Raw genomic sequence first — 25,918 nt, forward strand, 5'->3', positions numbered from 1 at the left:
GCCGCAGAGTGCAGAGCTGAGAGCGAAGCCGCAGAGTGCAGAGCTGAGAGCGAAGCCGCAGAGTGCAGAGCTGAGAGCGAAGCCGCAGAGTGCAGAGCTGAGAGCGAAGCCGCAGAGTGCAGAGCTGAGAGCGAAGCCGCAGAGTGCAGAGCTGAGTGCAGAGTACTCACAGCAGGAAAAGGAAACCAAGGCAGGGATATAAACGGACACAGGAACAGGACTAGGTGAAGAGTAAGTCAGGAACAGGACAAGGCACAGAGACATGGACACAAGCCAGGGTACGAAGCCCCTCTGTGTGGCGGACATAGGCCAGGGTACGAGGCCCCACTGGATGGCAAATACAGGACACAGACCACGGTACAACGCCCCCCTGGGTGGCAGACATAAGAGTAACAGAGACAGGGCCTGGCACCTCAGCAGCTAAGAACTGACTGAGGGAGAAAGTTGCACAGGCCCCCCACCAATGGGTAGGGACCTCTTAAATAGAGGAAGCCTCATGGCAATTGGCCGGGGACACCTTAGCATGGTGCACACAGACTCAATAAGACACAGGAGTTGCTGGCGCCGCCCCCCTATGCACACAGACAGAGTATGCACAGAGCAAACAGCAGACATGAGGCACACAGCATGGAGCTGGCAGCAGAGAGAAGTCACAACAAGGCCCAGAGAAGTAAGTGAGTTTAAGTGAAATGCAGGTGGGGGATGGGAGGCCATGCAGTGATGCCAGCAGGGTTGTTACACAAATATACCCTATATGCTTGAGTATAAGACGATCGAAGTATAAGCCCAGGCACCTAATTTTGCCGCAGTATATTTTACTCGAGTATAAGCCGGGTATGTTTTGTCCCCTCATCCCTGTCCTGCTATGTGTGGCTCCCCCCATCCTGTCCTCCTCTGTGTGGCTCCCCCTGTTGTATGCATGTCTCCCCCGGTCCTCTTGTATGCATAGCTCTGCTCCCCCCGTCCCATCCTTGTATGCATGGCTGGGCTCCCCCTCACATCCTTGTATGCATGGCTGGGCTCCCCCATCCCATCCTTGTATGCATGGTTGGGCTTCCCCGTCTCATCCTTGTATGCATGGTTGGGCTTCCCCGTCCCATCCTTGTATGCATGGCTGGGCTTCCCCGTCCCATCCTTGTATGCATGGCTGGGCTCCCCCCGTCGTCCCCCTTCATACTCGCCCTCCTCGCGCCGTCGCTGCATGTCCCTGCATCTCCGTTGTCCTGATGCGGCAGCTCTTCCTGTGGAGAGCGGTCACGTGGTACTGCTTATTAAGGTAATGAATATGCGCTCCATTCCTATGGGAGTGGAGACGCGTGCATATTCATTACCTTAATGAGCGGTACCACGTGACCGCTCGGCACAGGAAGCGCTGCCGCACCTGGACAACGGAAATGCAGGGACTTTCAGCAATGGCGCGAGGATGATATGTCAAAGCCGCTGGCTCCTGCCGCTGCTCCACCGCTCCCTTCCCCTCTGGCTTTCTGGACAATGACTCGTGTATAAGCCAAGGGGGCTTTTTAAGCACAAAAAATGTGTTGAAAATCTCGGCTTATACACGAGTATATACGGTAAGTGAATATCTATAGATGGATATATCTATAGATAGATATCTATAGATGTGAATAAAGCTGAATGTGTGTGTGTGTGTTTGTGTGTGTGTATGTCTGGGATTGGCATCTGCACCGTTGCAGCTACAGCCACAAAATTTTGCAGAGTCACATTTCTGGGCCCCGAGAGCTTCATAGGCTATGTTGTGAGGCAAAATTTTAACCCCGCGCTTTTCAATTCACCAAACAATTTTACCCCTATCTACATAATGGGGAAAAAGTGAACAGAAAAGTGTTGGAAGAAAATTGACAGCTGCCAGATGTGAACAAGGGGGACTTAAAGAATGAGAGCGATGGCGCCAAAGAGTATATACAGTACAATTGCTAAGGTGGGGCCCGACATGGGATACTCAACACACACGAGGATATAAACACACACAAAATGCGCCACACACTACCATGTGCTTGAACACATATACCACCCTCAGCACACATTTCACCACACATACACCAACCTCGCCACATAAAAGTCGAAACACAAAAGTCGCCACTCAAAACTCGCCATGCGCAAAATTCGCCACATGGAAAACTCGCCACACGCAAAACTTGCACACGTGGAAAAATTGCCACATGCACAAACGTTGCAACACATGCAAAAGTTGCCTCACACAAAACTTGCACCTACTCAAAATGCACCACACATAAAACTCGCCACGCGCAAAACTCAACATGCGCAAAATTTGCTGCACACAACTTGCTACACTAACCTGTCACATTCAACTCGGCACACAGAAAGTTGCTACACGCATGTCACCACACAAAACTCATCTCACAAAAGTCGCTACATGCATGTCGTATATTCTATATACAGGGGAGATGACATACAGGTATATACTATATACAGGAGATGACATACAGGTGTATACTATATATAAGGGAGATGACAAACATGTATATACCGAGGTGAAAATGAGAGGTGTGAGGTGAAAATGAGAGGTGTGAGGTGAAAATGAAAGGTGTGAGATGATAAGGTGTGAGTGCAAAATGAGAGGAATGAGGGAAAATAGTGGATTGATCGGAAAATGACAGATGTGAGGTTGAAATGACAAGTGTTATGGGGGAATGAGAGGGGTGTGAGGGAGAAAATGAAAGATGTGAGGGGGAAAATAAGAGGCATGATGGGAAAATGAGAGAATTGAGGTGCTAAATGAGAGGCGTGATGGGAAAATAAGAGAAGTGAGGTGTAACTAACCACAGATAATTACTATGCCCAGGCAACGCCGGGCTCTTCAGCTAGTATCTATATATAGATTGATATATAATACCAAGCCCGATGTTTAGTAATGAACATAATAAAATAGTACCTAAAGAGTTATATAGAGAGACACCCAAAATCTGCGTTAGGCCCGGGGTCACACTTGCGAGAAACTCGCACATGTCTCGCACCTCAATACCCGGCACTGCCGCTGGCACTCAGACCGGAGCGTTCAGCTGCATAGAAATACGTGCAGCCACACACTCCGGTCCCGAGTGCCGGCCGCAGTGTCAGATATGGAGGTGTGGGACTCGAGCGAGTTTCTTGCAGGTGTGATCCCGGCCTTAAACGCAATATCTGTTTAATTTAAAAACAAAAAGAGAAAAAAATGGCGTGGGCTCCTGCGCAATTTTCCAAACCAGAGAGGCAAAGCCAGTGACTGTGGCAGATGTTTATAGCCTGGGAAGGGGTAATGCCCATGGATTTTCCCAGGCTATTAATATGAGCTCACAGCTGTATATTTAGCCTTTACTGGCTTTTAAAATAGAGAGACCCCCCCAAAAAAATGACGTGGAGTCCCATATAATAACCAGAAAAGGCTAGGAAGACAGCTGCGGGCTGATATTAATAGCCTAGGAAGGGGCCATGGATATTGGCCCCCCTGGCTACAAACATCAGCTCTCAGCGATGCACCAATTCCGGCACTTGGCCTCTTTCTTCCCACTTGCCCTGTAGCAGTGGCAAGTGGGGTAATAGTTGTGTTGATGTCACGTTTGTATTGTAAAGTGACATCAAGCCCGGCTTAGTAACAGAGAGATGTCAATTAGACATCTATCCATTACTAATCCAATAGTTGTTAAGGGGATAAATAAAGACACTGCTAGAATAAAGTATTTTATTGAAATAAAACACCACACAGTTTGCCATCTTTATTATCTATCTAATCCATGCTACTCCCTCATTCTCCTGTAATAAACATAAAATAATAAACCAACACAAATACTCCCTGTTCCGATGTAATCCATTTAATAATGAGTGTTCCACGACGATCTCCCGTGTAGAGCTGTCACATCGGGAAATGTGACCGCTCTACAGGGGCCTCCGATGACACACTGATCGGAGATAATACTCCCGTAGTGTAGGTCATCTGAGTTCATGCTGTCACTTTACGGCACTATGGAGCCGCAAGTGACAGGATGAACTCCAGTGACCTCTAGGCGGCGAAGTGATCCACTGCGGGAGGTTCACCACTGGTCACTGTATCACCAGAGCCCCTGTAGAAAGGTCACATCTCCCGATGTGACAGCTCTACACGGGAGATCATCGTGGGACAGTTGTTTTTAAATGGATTACATCGGAACAGGGAGTATACTGTTGGATTATTTTTTTATTTTTTTTTGCAGGAGATTGAGGGCGTCGGGGATTAGCTGTTTGGTAAGTGTGTACTGTATGTGTATATGTACGTACTGTATGTGTATATATATGTACGTGGGTTTTTTTTTGCTATTCAACACAGTAGCCTGATGATGGGACTACTATCCCATCATCGGCTAATGCGGTCACTGTTCTATGTGACAGCAGACATAGCCAGATAGGACTAGTAGTCCCATCATCCGGCTACTGTGTTGAATAGCAAAAAAACCAACACATACATACAGTTAGGTCTATATATATTTGGACAGAGACAACATTTTTCTAATTTTGGTTATAGACATTGACATTACCACTATGAATTTTAAACAAAACAATTCAGATGCAGTTGAAGTTCAGACTTTCAGCTTTCATTTGAGGGTATCCACATTAAAATTGGATGAAGGGTTTAGGAGTTTGAGCTCTTTAACATGTGCTGACCTGTTTTTAAAGGGACCAAAAGTAATTGGGCAGATTCAATAATTTTAAATAAAATGTTCATTGCTAGTACTTGGTTGAAAACCCTTTGTTGGCTATGACTGTCTGAAGTCTTGAACTCATGGACATCACCAGATGCTGTGTTTCCTCCTTTTTGATGCTCTCCCAGGCCTTCACTGCGGTGGTTTTCAGTTGCTGTTTGTTTGTGGGCCTTTCTGTCTAAAGTTTAGTCTTTAACAAGTAAAATACATGCTCAATTGGGTTGAGATCAGGTGACTGACTTGGCCATTCAAGAATATTTCACTTCTTTGCTTTAATAAACTCCTGGGTTGCTTTGGCTTTATGTTTTGGGTCATTGTCCATCAGTAGTATGAAACGACGACCAATCAGTTTTGCGGCATTTGGCTGGATCTGAGCACACAGTATGTCTCTGAATACCTCAGAATTCATTCGGCTGCTTCTGACCTGTGTCACATCATCAATAAACACTAGTGACCCAGTGCCACTGGCAGCCATGCATGCCCAAGCCATCACACTGCCTCCGCTGTGTTTTACAGATGATGTGGTATGCTTTGGATCATGAGCTGTACCACGCCTTCGCCATACTTTTCTCTTTCCATCATTCTGGTAGAGGTTGATCTTGGTTTCATCTGTCCAAAGAATGTTCTTCCAGAACTGTGCTGCCTTTTTTAGATTTTTTTTTTTAGCAAAGTCCAGTTTAGCCTTTTTATTCTTGATGCTTATGAGTGGCTTGCACCGTGCAGTGAACCCTCTGTATTTACTTTCATGCAGTCTTCTCTTTGTGGTAGATTTGGATATTGATACGACTACCTCTTGGAGAGTGTTGTTCACTTGGTTGGTTGTTGTGAAGGGGTTTCTCTTCACCATGGAGATTATTCTGCGATCATCCACCACTGTTGTCTTCTGTGGGCGCCCAGGTCTTTTTGCATTGATGAGTTCACCAGTGCTTTCTTTCTAAGGATGTACCAAACTGTAGATTTTGCCACTCCTAATATTGTAATATTGTAGCAATTTCTCGGATGGGTTTTTTCTGTCTTCGCAGCTTAAGGATGGCTTGTTTCACCTGCATGGAGAGCTCCTTTGACCGCATGTTTACTTCACAGCAAAACCTTCCAAATGCAAGCACCACTCCTCAAATCAACTCCAGGCCTTTTATCTGCTTAATTGAGAATGACATAACGAAGGGATTGTCCACACCTGTCCATGAAATAGCCTTGGAGTCAATTGTCCAATTACTTTTGGTCCCTTTAAAAACAGGTTGGCACATGTTAAAGGGCACCTGTCACCCCGTTTTTTCAGTATGAGATAAAAATACTGTTAAATAGGGCCTGAGCTATGCATTACAACAGTGTATTTTGTGGACCCCGATTCCCCACCTATGCTGCCGAAATACGTTACCAAAGTAGCCGTTTTCGCCTGTCAATCAGGCTGGTCTGGTCAAAAGGGCGTGGTGTCTTCCCCCAGATCTTGCTTAGTTTTCTGTTGGTGGCATAGTGGTTTGTGCATGCCCAAGGTCCCGAATCCACTGCACAGGGGAGTTAAAAGAGCGCGATGTGCACTATTTCATTGGTGATCGGTGGGGGCAGCCATCTTCCTTTGGCCGCGCGTGCGCAGAAGCGGCGCTCTGCTGGCCGCGGCTTCAGGAAAATGGCCGCGGGATGCCGCGCGTGCGCAGATGGAGATCGCGGCGGCCATTTTCCTGAAGCCGAGATGCGAACTCGCGCTCTTTTAACTCCCCTGTGCAGTGGATTAGGGACCTTGGGCATGCGCAAACCACTACGCCACCAACGGAAAACTAAGCAAGATCTGGGGGAAGACACCACGCCCTTTTGACCAGACCAGCCTGATTGACAGGCGAAAACGGCTACTTTGGTAACGTATTTTGGCAGCATAGGTGGGGAATCGGGGTCCACAAAATACACTGTTGTAATGAACAGCTCAGGCTCTATTTAACAGTATTTTTATCTCATACTGAAAAAACGGGGTGACAGGTAGGGCACCTAAGGAGCTGAAACTCCTAAACCCTTCATCCAATTTTATTGTGGATACCCTCAAATGAAAGCTGAAAGTCTGAACTTCAACTGCATCTGAATTGTTTTGTTTAAAATTCATTGTGGTAATGTCCATAACCAAAATTAGAAAAATGTTGTCTCTGTCCAAATATATATGGACCTAACTGCGCATATACACATACAGTACATACATATACACATACATGTGCACACTAATTCAGGATTTCCAATTGACTAACATTGGCTGTGCACTATACTGCAGATTTGGTGCAATTCCACACGTCCAAAAATGCTGCGGATCCGCATCAAAATCCGGAATGTGTGCACATAGCCTTACAATAAAATTTGCAAAACTATATTATTTTAAGGACCACCTCACATTTGAAGTGACTTTGAGGAGCCTATATGATAGAAGATACCCAAAAGTCACACCATTCTAAATACTGCACCCCTCAAGGTATGCAAAACCACATTCAAGAAGATTACTAACCCTACAGGTGCTTCACAGGAAGTTTTGGAATGTGGAAGGAAAAAAATACATTAACATTTTTCACAAATTTTCCTTTAGACCTATTTTTATTTTACTTTCACAAGGGTAACAGAAGAAAATGGACCATACAATTTGTTGTGCAATTTCTGCTGAGCATGCCGATAACCCATATGTGGAGGAAATCTATTGATTGGGCTCACGGCAGGGCTTGGAAGGGAAGGAGCGCCATTTCACTTTTTGGATGTAAAATTTGCTGGCATAATTAGCAGACGCCATGTTGTGCTTGGTGAGCCCCTGATGTGCCTAAACAGTGGACCCCCCACAAGTGACACTATTTTGGAAACTAGACCCCCTTGGGAACTTATCTAGATGTGTGTTGAGCACCTTGGACTCCCGGGTGCTTCACAGAAGTTTATAAAGTTAAGCCGTGAAAATAAAAAATCACATTTTTAGCTGCGAATTTTGTTTTTTCGCTAGGGTAACAGGAGAAAATGGACCCCAAAATTTGTTGTGCAATTTCTCCTGAGTTCATCAATACCCCATATGTAGTCGAAAACTACCTTTGAGGCACAGTGCAAAGCTCAGAAGGGAAGAAACTCCATATTGCAGTACAGATTTTGCTGCACTTGTTTGAGGGTGCCATGTTAAATTAGTAGAGCCCCTGAGGAGCCAAAACAGCAGAACCCCCCATAAGTGACCCCATTTTACAAACTAAACCTCTAAGTGAATACATCTATGGGTGCAATGATTATATTGACACCACAGGTTTGTCACAGACTTGTATACCATTGAGCAGTGAAGATAAAATAATTTAAATTTTTACCACCTAGATTGTGTCCTACCCCAAGTTTTACATTTTCATACTGGGAAATGAGTAAAAATGGCACCAAAGTTTGTCCCACAATTTCTACTGAACGTGGCAATACCCCATATGTGGCTGTACACTAATACTTAGCCATACGGAGAAACTCGGGAGGGACGGAGCGCTATTTGCCTCCTGGAAAGCAGATGTTCCTAGAATAGATTGAATTCCATATAAAGAGCCCCTAAGTGCTAGAAAAGCAGAATCCCCCCTCAAGTGACCCCATTTTGGAAATAACCCTTTGGGATTTTATCTACAGGTGTAATGACGATTTTGACTCCATGGGTGTTTTCCATAAATAAGTAGCAGTGGATTGCTGAGTTGATTTGCTGAATGAAAATTGCAAATTGGTGTTGTAGTGACCAGTACATTATGCCCAGCTCATGCTTCTGGACACACGCACCTGTAAATTAGGTGGGCTCTCATCACTACGGAAATGCCAAACATGGGGGCCCTAAATGTGGCTTAAGCACACTGTGGCTCAGAAGGGAGCGGGCCATTTGGGTTTGGGACCGGAGAATTTACTGAATTTCTGTTGAGGATCGAGGAACCATTTCACTTTTCCAGAGCCTTTGTGCTACCAGTAACGTGGAAGCCCCTATATTTACGTTAACAGATGATGGACCTGAGTGAGGGCTTGCTTTTTTTGTGGACTGAGTTAAAGCTTTTATTGGAATCATTTTATGTAACCATTGGGGACAGTAATGATAATGTGTGTGAAACTGTAAAACGCTGCGGAATATGTTAGCGCTATATAAAAATAAAAATTATGTAGCAATAATCGCATTTATCCAGTGCGCTACACTGAGCACTTGCATCGGGGTTTCCATCTCCGAGTGATGTGACAGATAAAACCCCCAATGGATCCATTTACTATAATGAGGCAGCAGAGTTACGTCTGGCTTCTGTTCAGCAGTGTCCTTCTTTTCAGAAGTGCACAAAACTGTGGCCGATTGCACTTTTCTGCACTACTATAAAAGCAGACACCGCTGGATCACAGGTGCTATGGCGTCCATAGGGAATCTTCCACAGGGGGTTCCATCTGAATCATGTATTTCAGAGATTTACATGGAAACCCTGGTGTAAGCTCTTAGCGTAGAGTGAAGGATGTATGTGTGTCAGGCCTTACTGCGATCTTTGGGAGGCAGAATGAAAAAATCAACAGCATGTGAAGAATGTTTTATTTTTTACACCGTTCCTCATGCAGATAAGTGTTATGGCGACTTTATTCTTCGGGTCGGTGCCATTACAGCGATACCAGATTTATGCCGTGTTTTTATCTTTGGCTGCTTTCACACACTAAAACATACTTTTTATTGCGAAAACTAGTTTTTGCATCACCATATTTTGAAAGCTATAATTTTAACATATTTCGGCCAACAGTCATGTTATGGATTGCTTTTTTTTTTGGGCTGGACAAGCTGTTGTTTTTGTTGGTACCATTTTCGGGCACATGACATTTTTTGATTGCTTCCTTTTCCAATTTTTGGGAGACTAAATTAACAAAAACCTGCAATTCAGGAATTGCTTTTTGTTTTTTTTTTGTTTTTTTTTCATACCTTTCCACGTGTGGTAAAATTGACAAGGCAGCTTTATTGTTTTTGTCAGTACGATTACAGCAATACCCAAGTTATATTTTTTTGTGTGTTTTGGCGCTTTTACAAAATGTAAACTATTTTATAAAAAAAAATAATTATTTTGCATTGCTTTATTTTGAGAGCTATAACTTTTTTAGTTTTCTGCTGATGGAGCTTTCTGACAGCTTGTTTTTTGCAGGACAAGATGACATTTTCAGCTGTTCCATTTTTATTTAAAATTCGTCTTTTTGACAGTGTTTTATTGGACTTTTTGTTCTGCAGTATGATGATAAATCATTGTTTTTTGCCTCGTGTTTTTTTTCCTTTTTATGGTACTCACTGAAGGGGTTAACTAGTGGGACAGTTTTGTAGAGCGGATCATTACGAACGTGGCTATGGCAATTTTTTTTTTTTTTAATATATTTGAGGATTTTTTAAAAAAATATACCGGTATATATTTTTACTTTATATATATATATATTATAATATAATTTTTCTTTTTACTTTCTTACATTGTCCCATCCTGGGAAATCACTGTATAGTGCCAGATCGCTGATCTGATACTCTGCAATCCTTTTGCACTGCAGCGCATCGGGGCAGCATCTGACAGGCAGGTAAGGAGGAGTCTCGGGTCCTGCTCTCTGTAGGCACTGCAAAGCCAGTTTCCCTGAAGGACTCCATGGCCATCTTCCAGCCAGGGTCTCCATGGAGGCCATCAGCCCACGTGATCGCATCACGTTGACCTGATGGAAGCTTGCAGGGAACCAATTCCCTGGGCGATGCTCCTCTATGTCACTGTCACCACTGAAAGCGGCATCAGAGGGGTTAAATGCCCGCAATAGATGCTAGTACCGATAATGGGCGTTACTGAGGGTTGTCAGCTCTCTCACACAGAGCAGACACCCGCACCCGATCATCGCAGTGCTCAGCGTGCGGCAACAAGATTGCAGCACAGGACATATACTACTGTTGTGGGAACACAAATCCTGCAGAGCAGTATACAGTATGTACGGCGCATGTCGGGAAGGGTATAAAATTCATTTTCCTCTCCTCTTTTCTGATGTTAGATCATTTCAGAGAGAAATGGGGTCCCCAATTCCTCCACCCCTCACTGCCTCCCGATACCTCTGATATCCCCCTGGACCTTCTGCTCCTTACCCCAGCCCTCTGCATCATCTTTCTGGAAAAAAAAAGATGGCGGGCACATGCGCAGTGTGCCCATCGTTGTCTGCCAGCCGGTACTCAACAACAAAAGTGAACTTGTCCTATTGGTTTCTTTTGATCACTGTGATAGACCCTATTACAGTGATCAAAATTAAAAAAAAAATAAATCAAATCCCTATTTGTCACCCTCTTAGTTAGATAATTATAACATTTAAAAAAAAAATGTAATTTTTTTTTCCCATTCTTTGGAGTTGTGTTAGAATTTGAGTTAGAATTCGTTTTTTTAAATAAATTTAAAAAAAAAGTTAGGGTCAAACACGCATCGGGGTAACGGGAATGCCTGGGCCACCCACCATTACGATCACCTTCATTGCCGTGCTTCCAGAGCATAGGTATTGTATCTTTATCCTTGGCTATTTTGCACTACATGCATGCTGGTCAGTGGGGTCTATAATTTAAAGGGGAGTATGTACTGTATGCTATAAGGACTTAATTACCTTATTATCCTTCTGCATTTGGCTTCCTTGACCATGCTTCCAGGTCATATGTGATATTATATTGCCTTTTATGGCACTTTTTACACCATATATGATATAGTGCCTTAGCTTAAGCACAACTTATTGTTCATCCTGTGCCACTGTTTAATGCCGGGTTTTTATACTTGATTCCCACTTGTGCAATTTGTGATATCTATTTGTTATATTAATTTTGGTTATTACCTGCTATGTGAATTTTTAGTATATAGGTTGGGTAGGTGTTGTAGTTCCCCTACTAGGTATTTTTGTGTATCGATTTATCTTTTGTCTTTTTAATTATTTCAATTTTATATAATATTTTCAATAAATAATTTTTATCTATGGATCTCTTCGTTCAGCCTTTTGTTCACCACGTTTAGGCTATTGCGTTTTCTTAACCTGTTTTGGGTTGTTTGCACCTCATCATTGTAAAGCTGGGATCACACTGGCGTATAACATGGCCCAATACTGTCCAATGTTTTATTGGATAGCACTTGGACCAGTGTTATACAATGGGGCAGGGATATCTGCGATTATTTGCTCATGCCGATTTGGTATGAGAAAACAATCACAGCATGCTTTGGATGCTATACGCTAGTGATTCTAGCTAGTGATTAAAGCACTGCGGAATATGTTGGCGCTATATAAATCAAATTATTATTATTATTCTAGCCTAAAGCCAAAGCTTTTTTACAGTGTGCGACATCCTCAAAACGGAACAGTTTCTTTGGTATACATTATAAGAGCTAACTTGCATACTTTCCTCCCATTTTGCATTGCATGTAAGTCTCCATACTCATCTGTCCTCTTTAAGGAGCACTATCACTAATAGTTATATCCAAATTTTGTGCCTACAATCCGAAAATTAAACACATTTATTTACCCTTATTAAAGGTACTTTACTAGAAGTCAAGGCTTGCTTTTATTATATGTAAGCCAAAGTCTCGACAGAATGATTCAACTACTCAGCTTTCATTGCCCTGTCAGTAGATTTTTTTTTTTTTTTTAATGATTCATTTGTTTTTGTTTAGGCTTCCACCTGGCTTCTTTGAAACTGGTGATCAGTCATGTGATAAAAAATCTCCGGTGAATGCTCCAATTGTTCGTCTCCTGCCAGGGAATTATGATGATGATGACGATGAGGAGGAGGATGGTGAAAATGTCCCAGCAGGCCCATCTTCTACACCTCAATCTGTGGAAATTCCACTCCCCCCACCAACAACACAGGACAGCAGTCTTCCACCAGGTATTGCATAAACTAGCAGCCACATTCTTGAACATTACAATGAAAATGATAATGGAAGTAATATTACAGCTATCTTACCCCCCTTCCACAGTTTGTTATAAAAACAATAAACCAATAGCATGTTCTAATGTGCTAATACCACATGAGGTGGTGTTCTTGAATCCCCTTCCACTCCAGCTGTCACGACCAGAAGGGTCTTTCCAGCGGACAGCACAACAGATACCAACAACAGGATGAGAAAAGAGGGAGGAAGGCCCTAATAGTAGGGAACCAGGGATGAGGCACCTCCTAATTCAATCTGTGCTTATCCATAAGCTCCCTAACGCCCTATGCAAGGCCTTCCCCCTACCGCCTTCACTTCCCTGGTCCCTAGCTGTCACCTCACTTAACCCTGGTTAGTGCACTGGCCGGCAAGGATGCTAGCCCACCACTGCAGATGGTACAACACAGGGGATAGTGACAAGCATAAGACAGGCAGGATACATACAAAGGTTTCGTAGCTCCAGGTAACACTGCCAAGCTCCACACCACAGAGGACATGGAAACAGGACCCCGAACTCCAGATAAGTAGCAGATTCAGCTCTGACACCAGAGAGCTTCAACTCCACGGCTGGTATACATAGAATAACTCTATCATCAACAGTCAGCTGATTCATTTTGTGACTATTTAAAGGATGGTGGGAGTGGTCACCACCCACATCAGCTGAACAAGCAACTTGCCAGCTTGCAGCAAGGAAAACTGACATTAGCCGTTGCTGGTATGACAGCAAAAAACAATGTTTAAATTAAAGCAGAGCCAGAGCTGTCACAAATCCAAAAATGGATCATGACAGTAGCCCCCTTTCAACGAGGGGCCTCTGGACCCTTAACAACGGACCTCACCGGAAATAACGTATGGTGAGGACGCCTCAACCCACTAGAATTTACTTCTACAGTCACCTGATCCTCAGGTTTACTGCAAACGCAGCCCAAAGGTGACGGAAATAATTTAGGCTCCAGAGGCTCAACAAATCTCCAGAGCGACGACCTGTGGAATACGCTAAGCACCTGCTTTACTGGGGGTAACTCCAGCTGGAAAGTCCCCGGGCTTAGAATGGCCGACACCCAATATGGCCCAATCACCCTAGAACTCCAGGTCCCGGATGCTTACTTCCACATGATGTTTTTAGTGGACACCCTCATGTACTTATTCACACACGGGTCTGGACCTGAACATTTATTTCCACACATATGTTTGCTAACAGACGTTAATTTCCCTGAGGAACAAACGGATGTCACCAAACTCATACCCTCGCTATACACAGAGGGAACTACCACTGTCCTCTGATCCTTCTCCCGAGAGGACACAGAGACTCAGGGTTTACTTGTGGTGAGAGTTGAATCCTGTCTTTATTCTCCGGTAGCACCTAATCTGCCTCCAAGGGAGAAGGGGTAAGTTTGAGAAGGATGGCAGAGACAGTAGCTCCCAGGCAACAGTCTTTACAAGACTGGTCCCAACTCACCTCTTCCCTAGACAACCAATTTATGACAGGATTGTGACTCTTCAGCCAGAGAAGGCCTAAGACGATGGGAGTTGGCATACCCTCCAAGACATTGCACGACAGGGACTCTTTATAAGGAGTTCCTATATGCAGGTTAATATTGTCTACAACTTGGGTCAGACTCCTCTGGCTGAAAGGGACAGAGTCAATCGAATGAATGGAAATTGGTCTCGCCAGTGTCCTACCGATCAGACCGTTGGTCTGAACAAAGCGAGAATCCACCAGATTGACCACAGCTCCACTATCCACAAGAACCGGTACTGTCTCGGTCTCCCCACCAACCACCACTTCAGCAGAAATGGAAAACTGAGACATGAAGATGGAGGAAATGTACACACCCTGGTCGCCTCCCTCCATACAACCAGGGGAACGCGGCTTTGGTGATTAAGTACCAACTTTGGGGCAAGATGGGCAGACATTAATGTAATGATCAGTAAGACCACAGTAGAAACATGCCCCCATCCCACGGCGAACCACCGGCAACCCAGTTTCAGAAGAGATTTCTCCCACCAACTTAGGTTTGTCCATCTGCACCAATGTGTCCTCCTCTCTTGAAAGAACAGGGGGTAGATTCTGTATGTCTCTCCCTGAGGCGTCTATTCACCCTGAGAGCAAGGGCCATGGTGTCTTCCAACGACCCAGGAGTAGCATACTGCACCAGAGTGTCCTGAAGCCTAGCTGACAGAGGCTGACAAAAATGGCTGCTACGAGCAGGGTCATTCCACTGCGTGTCGGTGGCCAATCTCCGAACCTTTGAGCGGTACTCCTCAGCCGACCTGCAGGGAGAAGGCCCAGGATTGGGGATCATCCTTGAGAAGGTAGACTATAATCCCCAAACGCTGTTCCTCACTCCCTGAAGAATGAGGGGGAAACCTAAAATGTAAATTACAGGCCTCCTTAAAGACCAAAAATTTCTCTCTCCCTCCAGAGAACCTGTCAGGGAGAGATATCTTGGGTTCCGGATGATCTGAGACCATGAACCCAGACACCTGCTGAAGCTACTGTACCACCTGTGACTGCAGCTCCGTTAAATCATTCATGAGGGTCTGGATCCCAAACTCCACAGAAGCAGCAGAATCAGTGCTGACACCAGAGAGCTGCAACTCCACAGCTGGTCTACATAGAATACCTCCATTACCATCAGTCAGCTAATGCGCCTTGTGACTGCTTAAAGGATGGTGAGAGTGGTCACCACCCACATCAGCTGACATACTACTCAAGCTGCAGCAAGGAAAACTGACATTAACCCTTTCTGGTACAAAAGCAAAAAACAACGTTTAAATTAAAGCAGAGCCAGAGCTGTGTTGAATCCAAAAATGGATTGTGACACCGGCATTGTCACTCTAGTGATTCCCTCCAGTCCTAGAAACTGACATCCTGTCCATTTCATGTGACTAGCACAGCCAATCATTGACTTCTCCCACTTAAAAAATAAATAAATAAATAAAAAGAAAAATCCCAGTAAGCTAAACTTTAAAAACACTTTTTTGGGATATTTTTAGACCAAAAAGCATGTATTTTCTGCAAAATTCAAGATAAATTCTGTAACTAAACTCTGTTAAACATTTTAACATGTTCTTTTGGAGCCTGCATGTATTTTGCTGCTTTACAGGCTGCGGAGACCTGTCCACTGTGAAATCAGTAACATAAGATCTCATTATGGCTTAGACCATAATCCCTGTCCTGCATGTTTAAAAAGCCGACCCCCCCCCCTTTTTTTTTTTGCATATGTTTTATTTGGTTGTAAACGCGTCAGCAGATTTGTCTTCAGGATTACCGAAAGAGTTACAGACCAAGCCATTGGAAGTCTTGGACGAGATTCAGAACTCTTGTATTTATGAGAATAAATGCAGGCTTTTTTTTTTTTTTTTTAATAAAGCCCAGTTACAAAATTGATTATTATAGGAATTTATATCTATATCTCATTTATGCCAGTGATTGTACAGTAGTGTGAAAGTGTTTGACCCCTTCCTGAAGTCTTATTTTTTTTGCATGTTTGCCACACTTACAGTAGTGTTCAAATAATAGCAGTCCAATATGACTAACCAGATTAATCACTGTCTTTAGTATAAATTATATTACCACATGTCAAACAATTTACCAATTGGTTCAGTAGATTCTAAGAAAACCAACAGACTCAGCATTCATGATCTGCACGTTTATGAGTCTGTATACTGGGATAATTAATTGAAAGGGGGAGTGTTCCAAATAGTAGCAGAGTGGAGTTCAATTAGTGAGTTCAATCATTCTGAGAAGAAACATTTGTAAATCAGGGGGCCGTTTATTTAAGGGTGAAGCCAGGACAATGTTGTACATACATTTCTCCTTTAAAGCCTGAGACATTGTTCAGAAGAACAGCGTAGTTTGATTATAAGTTTTTCCCTCTCCAATTAACTTTTTAAAGAAGTGCAGACAACGATAGGCTGTTCAATGATCTCCAATGCTTTTAAAATGGAAAGCCAAACCAGAGAGATGTGCATGAAATTAGAAGACTACCATTGGAATAGATGGAACAATAGCCAGAATGGCAAAGGATCAGCCAATGATCAGATCCAGGATGATCAGACACTGTTACCTGTCAGTACTTTGACAGTTAGAAGATGCCTGTGTGAAACTAATCTTAGTAATAAGTCCTCGCAAAGCTTGACTGTAAAAAAAAAAAAAAAACGGAAATGACTGAAGCCAATACAATTTTCCAAGGAAAATATCAACTGGCCTAAAGAGAAATGCAGAAACATTTGTTCAAATTGTTCTTTTTGGGTCCAAGGGCCGCAGACAGTTCGTCAGATGACCCCCAAACTCTACATTCAAGCCACAGTACACTCTGTAGACAATGAAGCCAGATTTAATGGGCATACACCTTCCACAAACTTAAACTTTTGTCTCATCAGTCAACAGAGTATTGTCCTAAAAGTCTTGGGTATCAATGAGATGTTTCCTGGCAAAACTGAGACTAGCCTTTATATTCTTATTGCTCAGCAGTGGTTTTTATCTTGGAACTCTGCCATGCAGACCATTTTTGCCCTGTCTCTTTCTTATAGTAGAGTCATATGAACGCTGACCTGAAATGAGGCAAGTGAGGCCTGCAGGTCTTTGGCTGTTGTTGTGGGGTTTTTGTAACTTCTTGGATGAGTTTTCGCTGCGCTCTTGGGGTAATTTTGGCTGGCCAGCCACTCCTGGGGAGGTTCACCACTGTTCCATGATTTCGAAAATGGTGGTTAATGGCTCTTACTGTGGTTCGCTGGAGTCCCAAAGCTTTAAAAATGGCTTTATAACCTTTTCCAGTCTGAGAGATGTAATTTACTGTGTTTCTCATTTGTTCCAGAATATCTTTGGATCGCGGTATTATGTCTAGCCTTTGAGGAACTTTTGGTCTACTTCAGGCAGGTCCTATTTAAATGATTTTCTTGATTGAGAACAGGTGTGGCAGTAGTTAGACCTGGGTGAGACTAGGGAAATTAAACTCAACTTTCCAAATATGTTATAAACCAGTTAATTTATGTTTTAAGGAGGGGGGCCCAATCACTTTTTCACACAGGGCCCTGTAGGTTTGGATTTATTTTTCTTTCTCCAATTGCAAGGTGAAGAGATTTTTTTTATTATTCCATTACAGTGAATAGAGCAGTTCATGGCTAAATTGGGTGACCTCTCTACCCCTGACTGGTCTTAATCCAAGTAATCGCTAGAATAATACATAGAAACATGAGACATACTGCAAAAGAATAGGAAACTTATGTACATATATGCAAAACTATATTTACATGTCTACACAGTCATGGTAAGACACTTGTAGTATAATGGCAGCAAAAGCAATTTGAATTCAGTGAGGTAGCTTAACGTTACATTATAGAATTACAGAAGGTGATGTGGTGGGAAAGTAGGAAGAGACAAGATGCTAAAGAATCCGAGGACTACATCACAATGGATAAAATGTACACAAGTATCTGACAATAGGCAAAAAAATAGAAAAAAAAGCATAAGAAACAAAAGGATAATAACTGTACCGGTGGCTGATACTTTTGTGCCAGTCGCTTGGTACAGAAACATCCATTATAGGAAAAATGTTAGAGGGGGCTTGTAAAGGATTATATATGCAATAGAAAATATTATTATAAGGGATAGCATGATTTTACTAAAGATAGAAGTTGTCAAACTAACGTGATTTGTTTCTGTGAAGAGGAGTAGAATACAGGACACGGGTAGCTGCCGATGGCGGCCAATTCATCAAAGCTTCTGTGTTACAGTTCTGGATAAAAAGCTTTGAAAAGTTGCTAAACTTTTGTGCAGTGAGTAATTGCTCATAAATATTCAACTTTTCAAGTTTTCACACTAGTTTGAAGCTACGCCACCAAAATCGGTGGAACTGAGGAGGAGCCGGGACGGGATGGTGTAACTATGCTTGCCTGTCAAATTCATCAAAAGTGCTGGCCCTTTTTTATGCCAGAAATGCAACTCCAGTATCTGACTGGAGCAATATTTCTGGCAAGGCTCATGGAGGCGTAATGTACTGAGAAGGTGCACTGAATTAAGTGGCATGTGCCTCTTAATGAATTTGGCGCATCGTACTAAAGTGAGTCTTTCATTAAAGGGGTTTTCCCATGAACAAAGTTAATGTTAATCAACATTTTAATCAAAAGATCTTTGAATAAAAATAGTTTCAAAATTGGATGTGTTAAAAAAAAAAAATGTTCCTGTGCTGAGGTAATCTTATAAATTTGCCCCTGCTATGGACTGTGTAACGCAGCGTCTGACCGTACAGGGACATGGTCTGATCATACCACAGCTCCTGGGCAGGGGATTAAGCAAATGAGTATGCAGACATTACAGCACGGGATCACAGCTGCTTCTTTCTTTGAGGTAGAACGTTGCTTAGAGACAGGCAGGAAAATGTTTTAAGTCACAAAAAGAATCAGCTGTGATCCCATGCTGTAATGCCTGTATACTCCAGCAACACCAATCTTAATGAATCGGCCCCTTGGGGTTTTTGGACCTTGCAACATGGACCATGAAATGGAGTGAATATGTCTGGCATAATAGAGAAAGGTATTCTGGTACACTGAGCAGATTGTACATATGTTACCTTTGAAAGAGAGAGGATGTTCATGTTAAAATGTGCTGCTGTAGATGAAGGTTATGAATCCTTATTGGCTAGAAAAGGTGCGCCATAAGTAGAGTACTAGGGTATAGTGATGATGGAGTAAGAATGCAAGGTGTAAATAGAAATTACAAAACGCATAATCAGTTATAATAGAAAGGTGGAAGACGTATGATAGGTTATCAAAATCAAGGTCTTATACAAAAAAGGCAATAGGTAATGAGATATATGGGAGAAGAAAGCATCCAAAAAATGTTAAGTATGGTGTGGTAAGTTGGTATGTGTGAAAAGAGAGTGCGATTTCCTTGAAGTTGGAGTTTTGGAGAATAATGGCTCTGTCAGCGCGGAATAGTGGTGTGTGGAGAGGTGAAGTTCACTCTGGCAGAACTGGAAGTGAAATTTTTCCTATTGGTTCATTTTGATCACTGTGATAGACCCTATCACCGTTATCAAAATAAAAAAAATAGTAAATCAAACCCCCCTTTATCACCCCCTTAGGTAAAAAATGTAAAAAAGTATTAACATTTTTTTCATTAGGGTTAGGGTTGGGCTAAAGTTAGGGTTATGGTTGGGGTTAGGGTGGTAGTTAGAATTGGGGGTTTCCACTGTTTAGGTACATCAGGGTGTCTCCAAACGCGACATTGCACCGCCAATGATTCATGACAATTTTGCGTTCAAAAAGACAAACTGTGTTCTCTCCCATCTGAGCCCTTCCATGCGCTCAAATAATGGCTTTTCCCACTCAAAAAAAATTGCACAACAAATTTTGTGGTCCGTTTTCTCCCGATACCCTTGTGAAAATAAAAAAAATTGGTTCTAATGTAAATTTATTGTGAGAAAAGTTAAATGTTCATTCTTTCCTTCCATATTGCTTTAGTTATCGTGAAGCACCTGAAGGGTTAATAAACTTCTTGTATGTGGTTATGATCAGCTTGAGGGGTGCAGTTTTTAGAATGGTGTAACTTTTGGATATTTTCTGTTATACTGACCCCCCAAAACTCACTTCAAATGTGAGATGGTCCCTAAAATAAAAAAAAGGTTTTGTAAATTTTGTTAGACAAATGAGAAATCACTGGTTAAATTTTAACCCTTATAACGTCCTAACAAAAAAAAGTTGGTTCCAAAATTGTGCTGATGTAAAGTTGACATGTGAGAAATGTTATTTATTAACTATTTTGTGTGACGCCACTCTGATTTAAGGGTACAAAAATACAAATTTAGAAAATTGCTAAATGTTCAAAATTTTTGCCAGAATCAGTGAGTTTCGTTAAAGCGTTACAGAGCTATAACTTCATAAAGTGACAATGGTCAGAATCGTAAAAATTGGCTTGGTCTTTAATGTGCAAACCAGCCTCGGGGGTGAAGGGGTTAAAATGAAGTTTTCTTCATGGGAAAGCTATGAAGGTAAAAAAAATTAAACGTTTAAAAATTGCAAAAGTTTCTAAATTTCTGCTAAATTTCCGTTTTTTTTTTTCAGAAATAAACGCAAGTTGTATTGAAGAAATGTTACCACTAACGTGAAGTACAATATGTCACGAAAAAACAGGCTCAATATCAGTGGGATACGTTGAAGCGTTCCACAGTTATAACCTCATAAAGTGGCAGTGGTCAGAATTGTTAAAATTGGCTTGGTCATTAAGGGGTTAATCCTGGTTGTCTTAATATTTTGCCCTAATAACTCCTCTTCTGTTTTCAAAAGTGCACCATGTACCCCCACAACATGATGCTGCCACCACCGTGCTTCACAGTTGCGATCGTGTTCTTTGGCTTACAAGCCTCCCTCTTTTTCTCCTATAACAATGGTGCTTATAGCATAACCGTTCCATTTTTGCTCCATCAGATCAGAAGATATTTCGGGCAATGTCGATATAGGACACGTTTTATTATTGATAGCGTGTACTTTTGTACCCATTTCCTCCAACAACATGAAAAGGTTATATTGGTGCTATTCTTGGAATGATTTGTATTGTTTGGACCAAAGTACATTGATATGGAGGCGACAAAACGTGTGTACTTCCTGAACGGTGTGATGTCTGTGTGGTCCCATGGTCTTTAAACTTGCAGTTATTGTTCCAAGGGTACCTTCAGATGTTTGGAAACTGCTCTCAGAGATGTTCCGGACAAGATTCTTTTTCTGAAGTTTAGTTTTTATTTTCCTATGATTACAAGCAAGGGGCCTTGAAGGTAGGCCATAAAATACTGCCACATGGCCACCTCAGTGAACTCAAAGCAAGTCATAACTGCACTGCTTCTAAAACCTTGAAATTGTTGTCTGCAATTTTTCAAGCTGTTTCAAGCACAGACAACTTGGTGTATGTAAACCTCTGACCCACTGGAATTGCGATATAGTGAATTATAAATTACGGTACTTGCTCTTTGTAAACATTTGTTGGAAAATATCTTGTTTCATGTACAAAGTTGACCTCCTGTATGATTTGCAAAAAAAATAGTTGACCTGGAGTATGTGGAGGGGCTAAACATTTCTCTATAATGTTTTAATGACTTGAACCATAATGTATGTAAATCTTTCACTTCAACTGTAGCTATGTTGTTGTCCAGTGTACAGTGTAGCATTATGTGTCGTTTTTCCTTTTCAGACTACTTTGACAGCAAAACACCCATGGTTTCTCATTCTGGGTCTATTTTGAAGGCAGACATACAGGAAAAAGCTGTTGAAAGGCAAGTTTTGTGTGATATATGAATTGCATAATATATACATCATATAAGATGATGCAAAAGCTATAACAATGCTATTTCTCAAAGGTATAATTTACTAAATGTGGTGGACCTCTGCTACTGAATTCAGGTTTTGCAGCCTTCTTTGCTCTGATGTGCCAATTAAAAAAAACTTACAGCTGCCAACCCAGCCCTGATACTACACCTTTTGACTTTGAACTTCTTTTCACTCTGCAATCATGTATTTGTTATGTTATAATAGATGCTCAGTCATTATTGGCAGGATTCTGAAAAGAAGAAAACTAGCTAACTTAATGTGACCTACTACTTTAATCGAAGTACACTTAACATAATCATTGGTTTAACTAATAGCCACCCAGCACATTGCCCATGTTAAGTTTCTTGCCGATTAGTATACCCTGAAATCAATAAATGCCTAATTTCCCACCTCTTTCAATCTTTGTGTCACCATTGACTACTGCAGTTTTGATTTGCATGAGAGCGGGGCAAACACGGGCTTTGATCGTCGGTAAGATCATTACTGCTAGTCAGAGAGCTGTGGTTCCCACGCTGTCAGATGACAGCGTGAGCCAGCAGCTGTGATCGGCAGTAAAAAGGTTACCTCTGGTCACACGCGTCAGCAGATGAGTACTACTATCAGCTTCAGTGTACGCCTACTTTCATGGATAACAGCGAGAGCAGGTGCACCGCTGATGGGAGTATTTATCAGCAGCGCCTGTGCTATAAATAAATAAAAAATATATATTTTTCTATTTTTTGCAGGCAAAACTTGCAGCTGCCGGCTGTAACCCTCAGCTGGCAGCTTTATGTTGGCTGGTTATCAAGAATAGAGGGGTCCCACCGCGTTTTTGTTTAAATTATTTAAATTTAACAAAAATGGCATGGGTCCCCTTTTTAGACAACTAGTCAAGCTAAAGCAGACTGCTGGTATTTTCAGGCTGGTAAGGGGCAATGCATATGGCCCTCCCCCAGCCTCAAAATAGCAGCCCAATTAGGCCCCAGAAAAGGCGCATCTATTAGATGCGCCAGTTATGAAACTTTGCCTGACTCTCTTCCCATTAGTCCTGGTGTGGTGCCAAGTGGGGTAATTCTTGTGCGGTTGATGTCAGCTGTTTTATGGTTACTGACATCAAGCCCACAGGTTAGTGAGCAGTGCCATGAGTGAGTTCACTGGGGTTCAGCTATGAACTTATGTCTGACAGCGTGGGAACCGGAGCTCTCTGACCAGCGATAAAGATTTTACCGCCGATCAGACGCAATGGTTTCTCTCATGATGTCATGCTGATGACATCGTGACAAACACCCGATGTGTGAGGGGTGCCAAACCTGAACAGTAACATTTCCTGGAGAAGTCCGTGCCTGAACAGTAGGTGTTCGGTACGGACCCCAAACTTTATTGTTCGGGTTTGCCCATCTCTAGCCCTAATCACTTTTGTAATTAGCTTCATAATACACTTTCCTGTGTGTTTTATTTTTCATTTTATTTCTATGATGTTTCAGTTGAAAGGAATCTCAAACAGGATGTCGCAGGAGGGTTGGGCTGCACTCACTTCTCTGCAACGGCTATTGTCCCTCCTGAAATCAAATGTCATCTGATGGCAGTGCTTCTGTCCCTTACCACAGCTACTTTCATCCCCGTACACTGATGATATCCTGGTTCAGTAGAGATGATTGAGAAGTGATCACATTTTCAGTTGCCGCTGCGGTACAGCCTCCACTTTTAACATTGCTGTCTCTTTACCTGATGCAAATCGTCCTCGGGGCAGCGCTGTCTCCTCAAAGTAAAAAAAAAAGTTTGGGACCACTGCCCTTGATCATAGAAGCCTCCAGTACTAACTGTTAGTTCCCTGGTCAGTATTCATTGTGGTTTTGACAAAAGCAGGTGCTAACTTTCGCATTATCCCTGCCAACCTAAAGAAGCGTGATTTCCAGGGCTGGCTGAAAAATCTTGATAGCCTTGGGCCTTCTAAAGTTTCTAGAGCTTTTAATATTTAAATTCTGTTAGGGCTGACCACTTAGCGGATTTCTGCTTGGAACATAAGTGAATGGGATACTGTCATGAAATCGATATCAGAGCAAAATTATGCCAGCATCCACTAGTGCTTACTGTGGGGATACTGAATAACTGCTAAGCATACTCCTCTGAGGGACTAATGGACCCCATTAGAAGAACCATCGCAGCTTCTCCCAAAGACATGCTTCTCCCAAAATCTTTTTACCAATTCTGTTCAAAATCACAATCATGAAGCCCTGAAATGCCAGCTAATCGCATTAGCTCAGGGAATGGCTCCGCTTTACATCAATGATGACTCTCACTATAATGTGTAATCTATATTTACATGAGGTTTACAGATTTCCATATACTTGGCATATGTCTTGCAATGTACTATTTTTAAGTTTTATCTGTGAGAACTACAACTGCATGAAATGGTGTTTAAGATGCCTCCAGAAGCTTACTAATGCTGGTAGAACGTATGCTCCATGATGTGGAGGAAAGTAAGTGTGATGTGTCTTTCATCTGCTGCACTAGGTTATCTCAGCCAACCATTGCTTCTAAAGTATTCAATCTTGTCCATTTCTTGGTATTCTCAATGTCTTCAGAAATGTAGGTAGGTATTTATCCATCATGCATTACCACCAGGGAGGCATCTTATTGGCACCAAATGTATTATTTGCAGCATGACAATGTCCTCAAATATGCAGCCAGTGACATTAAGGGCTATTTTAATTGTAATGAAGACAAAGGAGTCCTGGAAGTGATGATATGGCCCCCACAGAGCTCTAATCTCAACATCATCGAGGCTATATGGGGTTACATCAGGAAGAAGGATTTTTGTAGGCCTACATCCACAGAAGATCTATTGTTATTTCTCTAAGATACTTGAAACAATATCCTTGCCAAGTTCCATCAAAAACTGTGTACAAGTGTACCTAGAAGAATTTATTACAGCTGTTTTGAAGGCAAAGCGGGGTGACACCAAATATTGATTTGGAGTTGTTTTGTTCATTCACTTTGCATTTTAAGTGATAAAAAAGTAAACTATTAAAACAGATGTCCACTACTAGGACATCTTATACTCACCTCTCTTGCTGTTTCAGGGTCGTCGTCACTCGCTCTACTGGGACTCATCTGCGGAATGTTACGTCACGCGATCCATGCCTCCAATCGCTGCCGACTCCACTGCCCCCTACCTTCGTATAAGTAATCAAAAAGTGGTAGGAGAGCAGCAACAGCTCTAACTTCATCTTGATTACTTATTCGTCTGCAGGCAGAACAGTGAAGCAGTCGCTGATAGGGAACAGGCTGTTTGACGTAACAACCCCACGTGAGCTCTGGGACACTGAGTAACAACACCTTTGCAATGGTGCTGGCACTTGAGGGGAGTACAGGTGTTTTTTACTCAGATTGAGAAAGGGTTTTCCTAGTAGTGGGCAACCCGTTAACACTTCTATTTATGAAAGTATAATTACTATAAGGGTATGTTTCCACGTTCAGGAAACGCTGCGTGTTTGACGCTGCGTAGAGCCGCAGAGTCAAACACGCAGCGTCCAGATGTTACAGCATAGTGGAGGGGATTTCATGAAATCCCATCTTCACTATGCGGTAAAACACGCAGGCGGCAGACCCGCGTAAACGGACATGCGGCGCGTCTTTTCAGAACGTAGCATGTCTGTTTACAAAGCGGCGACGCTAGCCGAACTAGCCCGATTATTAAGGGCAAACTCGGCCAATGGCAAGAAAGCCACCCAATCATCCTGATCAGCAGACACAAAGCATCTCAGATAAGTTTCTAAAGTCTGATTAGTTCGCTCGGTCTGGCCATTTGTCTGAGGATGAAATGCGGAAGAAAAAGACAAATCAATGCCCAGCCTAGCACAAAAGGCCCGCCAAAACCTAGAAACAAACTGGGAACCTCTGTCGGACACAATATTCTCCGGAATACCATGCAAACGAACCACATGCTGAAAAAACAACGGAACCAAATCAGAAGAGGAAGGCAATTTAGGCAAAGGCACCAAATGGACCATCTTAGAGAACCGGTCA

The 25,918-nt window shown here is 42.5% G+C and overlaps 1 protein-coding gene across 1 annotated transcript in view; it reads left to right on the plus strand.

Annotated features, from left to right (window-relative positions):
- Window positions 1-25,918, plus strand: part of ZNF830 (zinc finger protein 830) — a 255,034-nt gene that overhangs the window by 151,621 nt on the left and 77,495 nt on the right. Inside the window, exons 5-6 of the mRNA XM_077269538.1 lie at window positions 12,326-12,540; window positions 21,774-21,855. Coding sequence (XP_077125653.1) covers window positions 12,326-12,540; window positions 21,774-21,855 — 297 coding nt within the window. The remainder of the gene's footprint in view (window positions 1-12,325; window positions 12,541-21,773; window positions 21,856-25,918) is intronic.

This window comes from Ranitomeya variabilis, chromosome 6, assembly GCF_051348905.1.
Source record: "Ranitomeya variabilis isolate aRanVar5 chromosome 6, aRanVar5.hap1, whole genome shotgun sequence".
Classification (NCBI taxonomy): Eukaryota; Metazoa; Chordata; class Amphibia; order Anura; family Dendrobatidae; genus Ranitomeya; species Ranitomeya variabilis.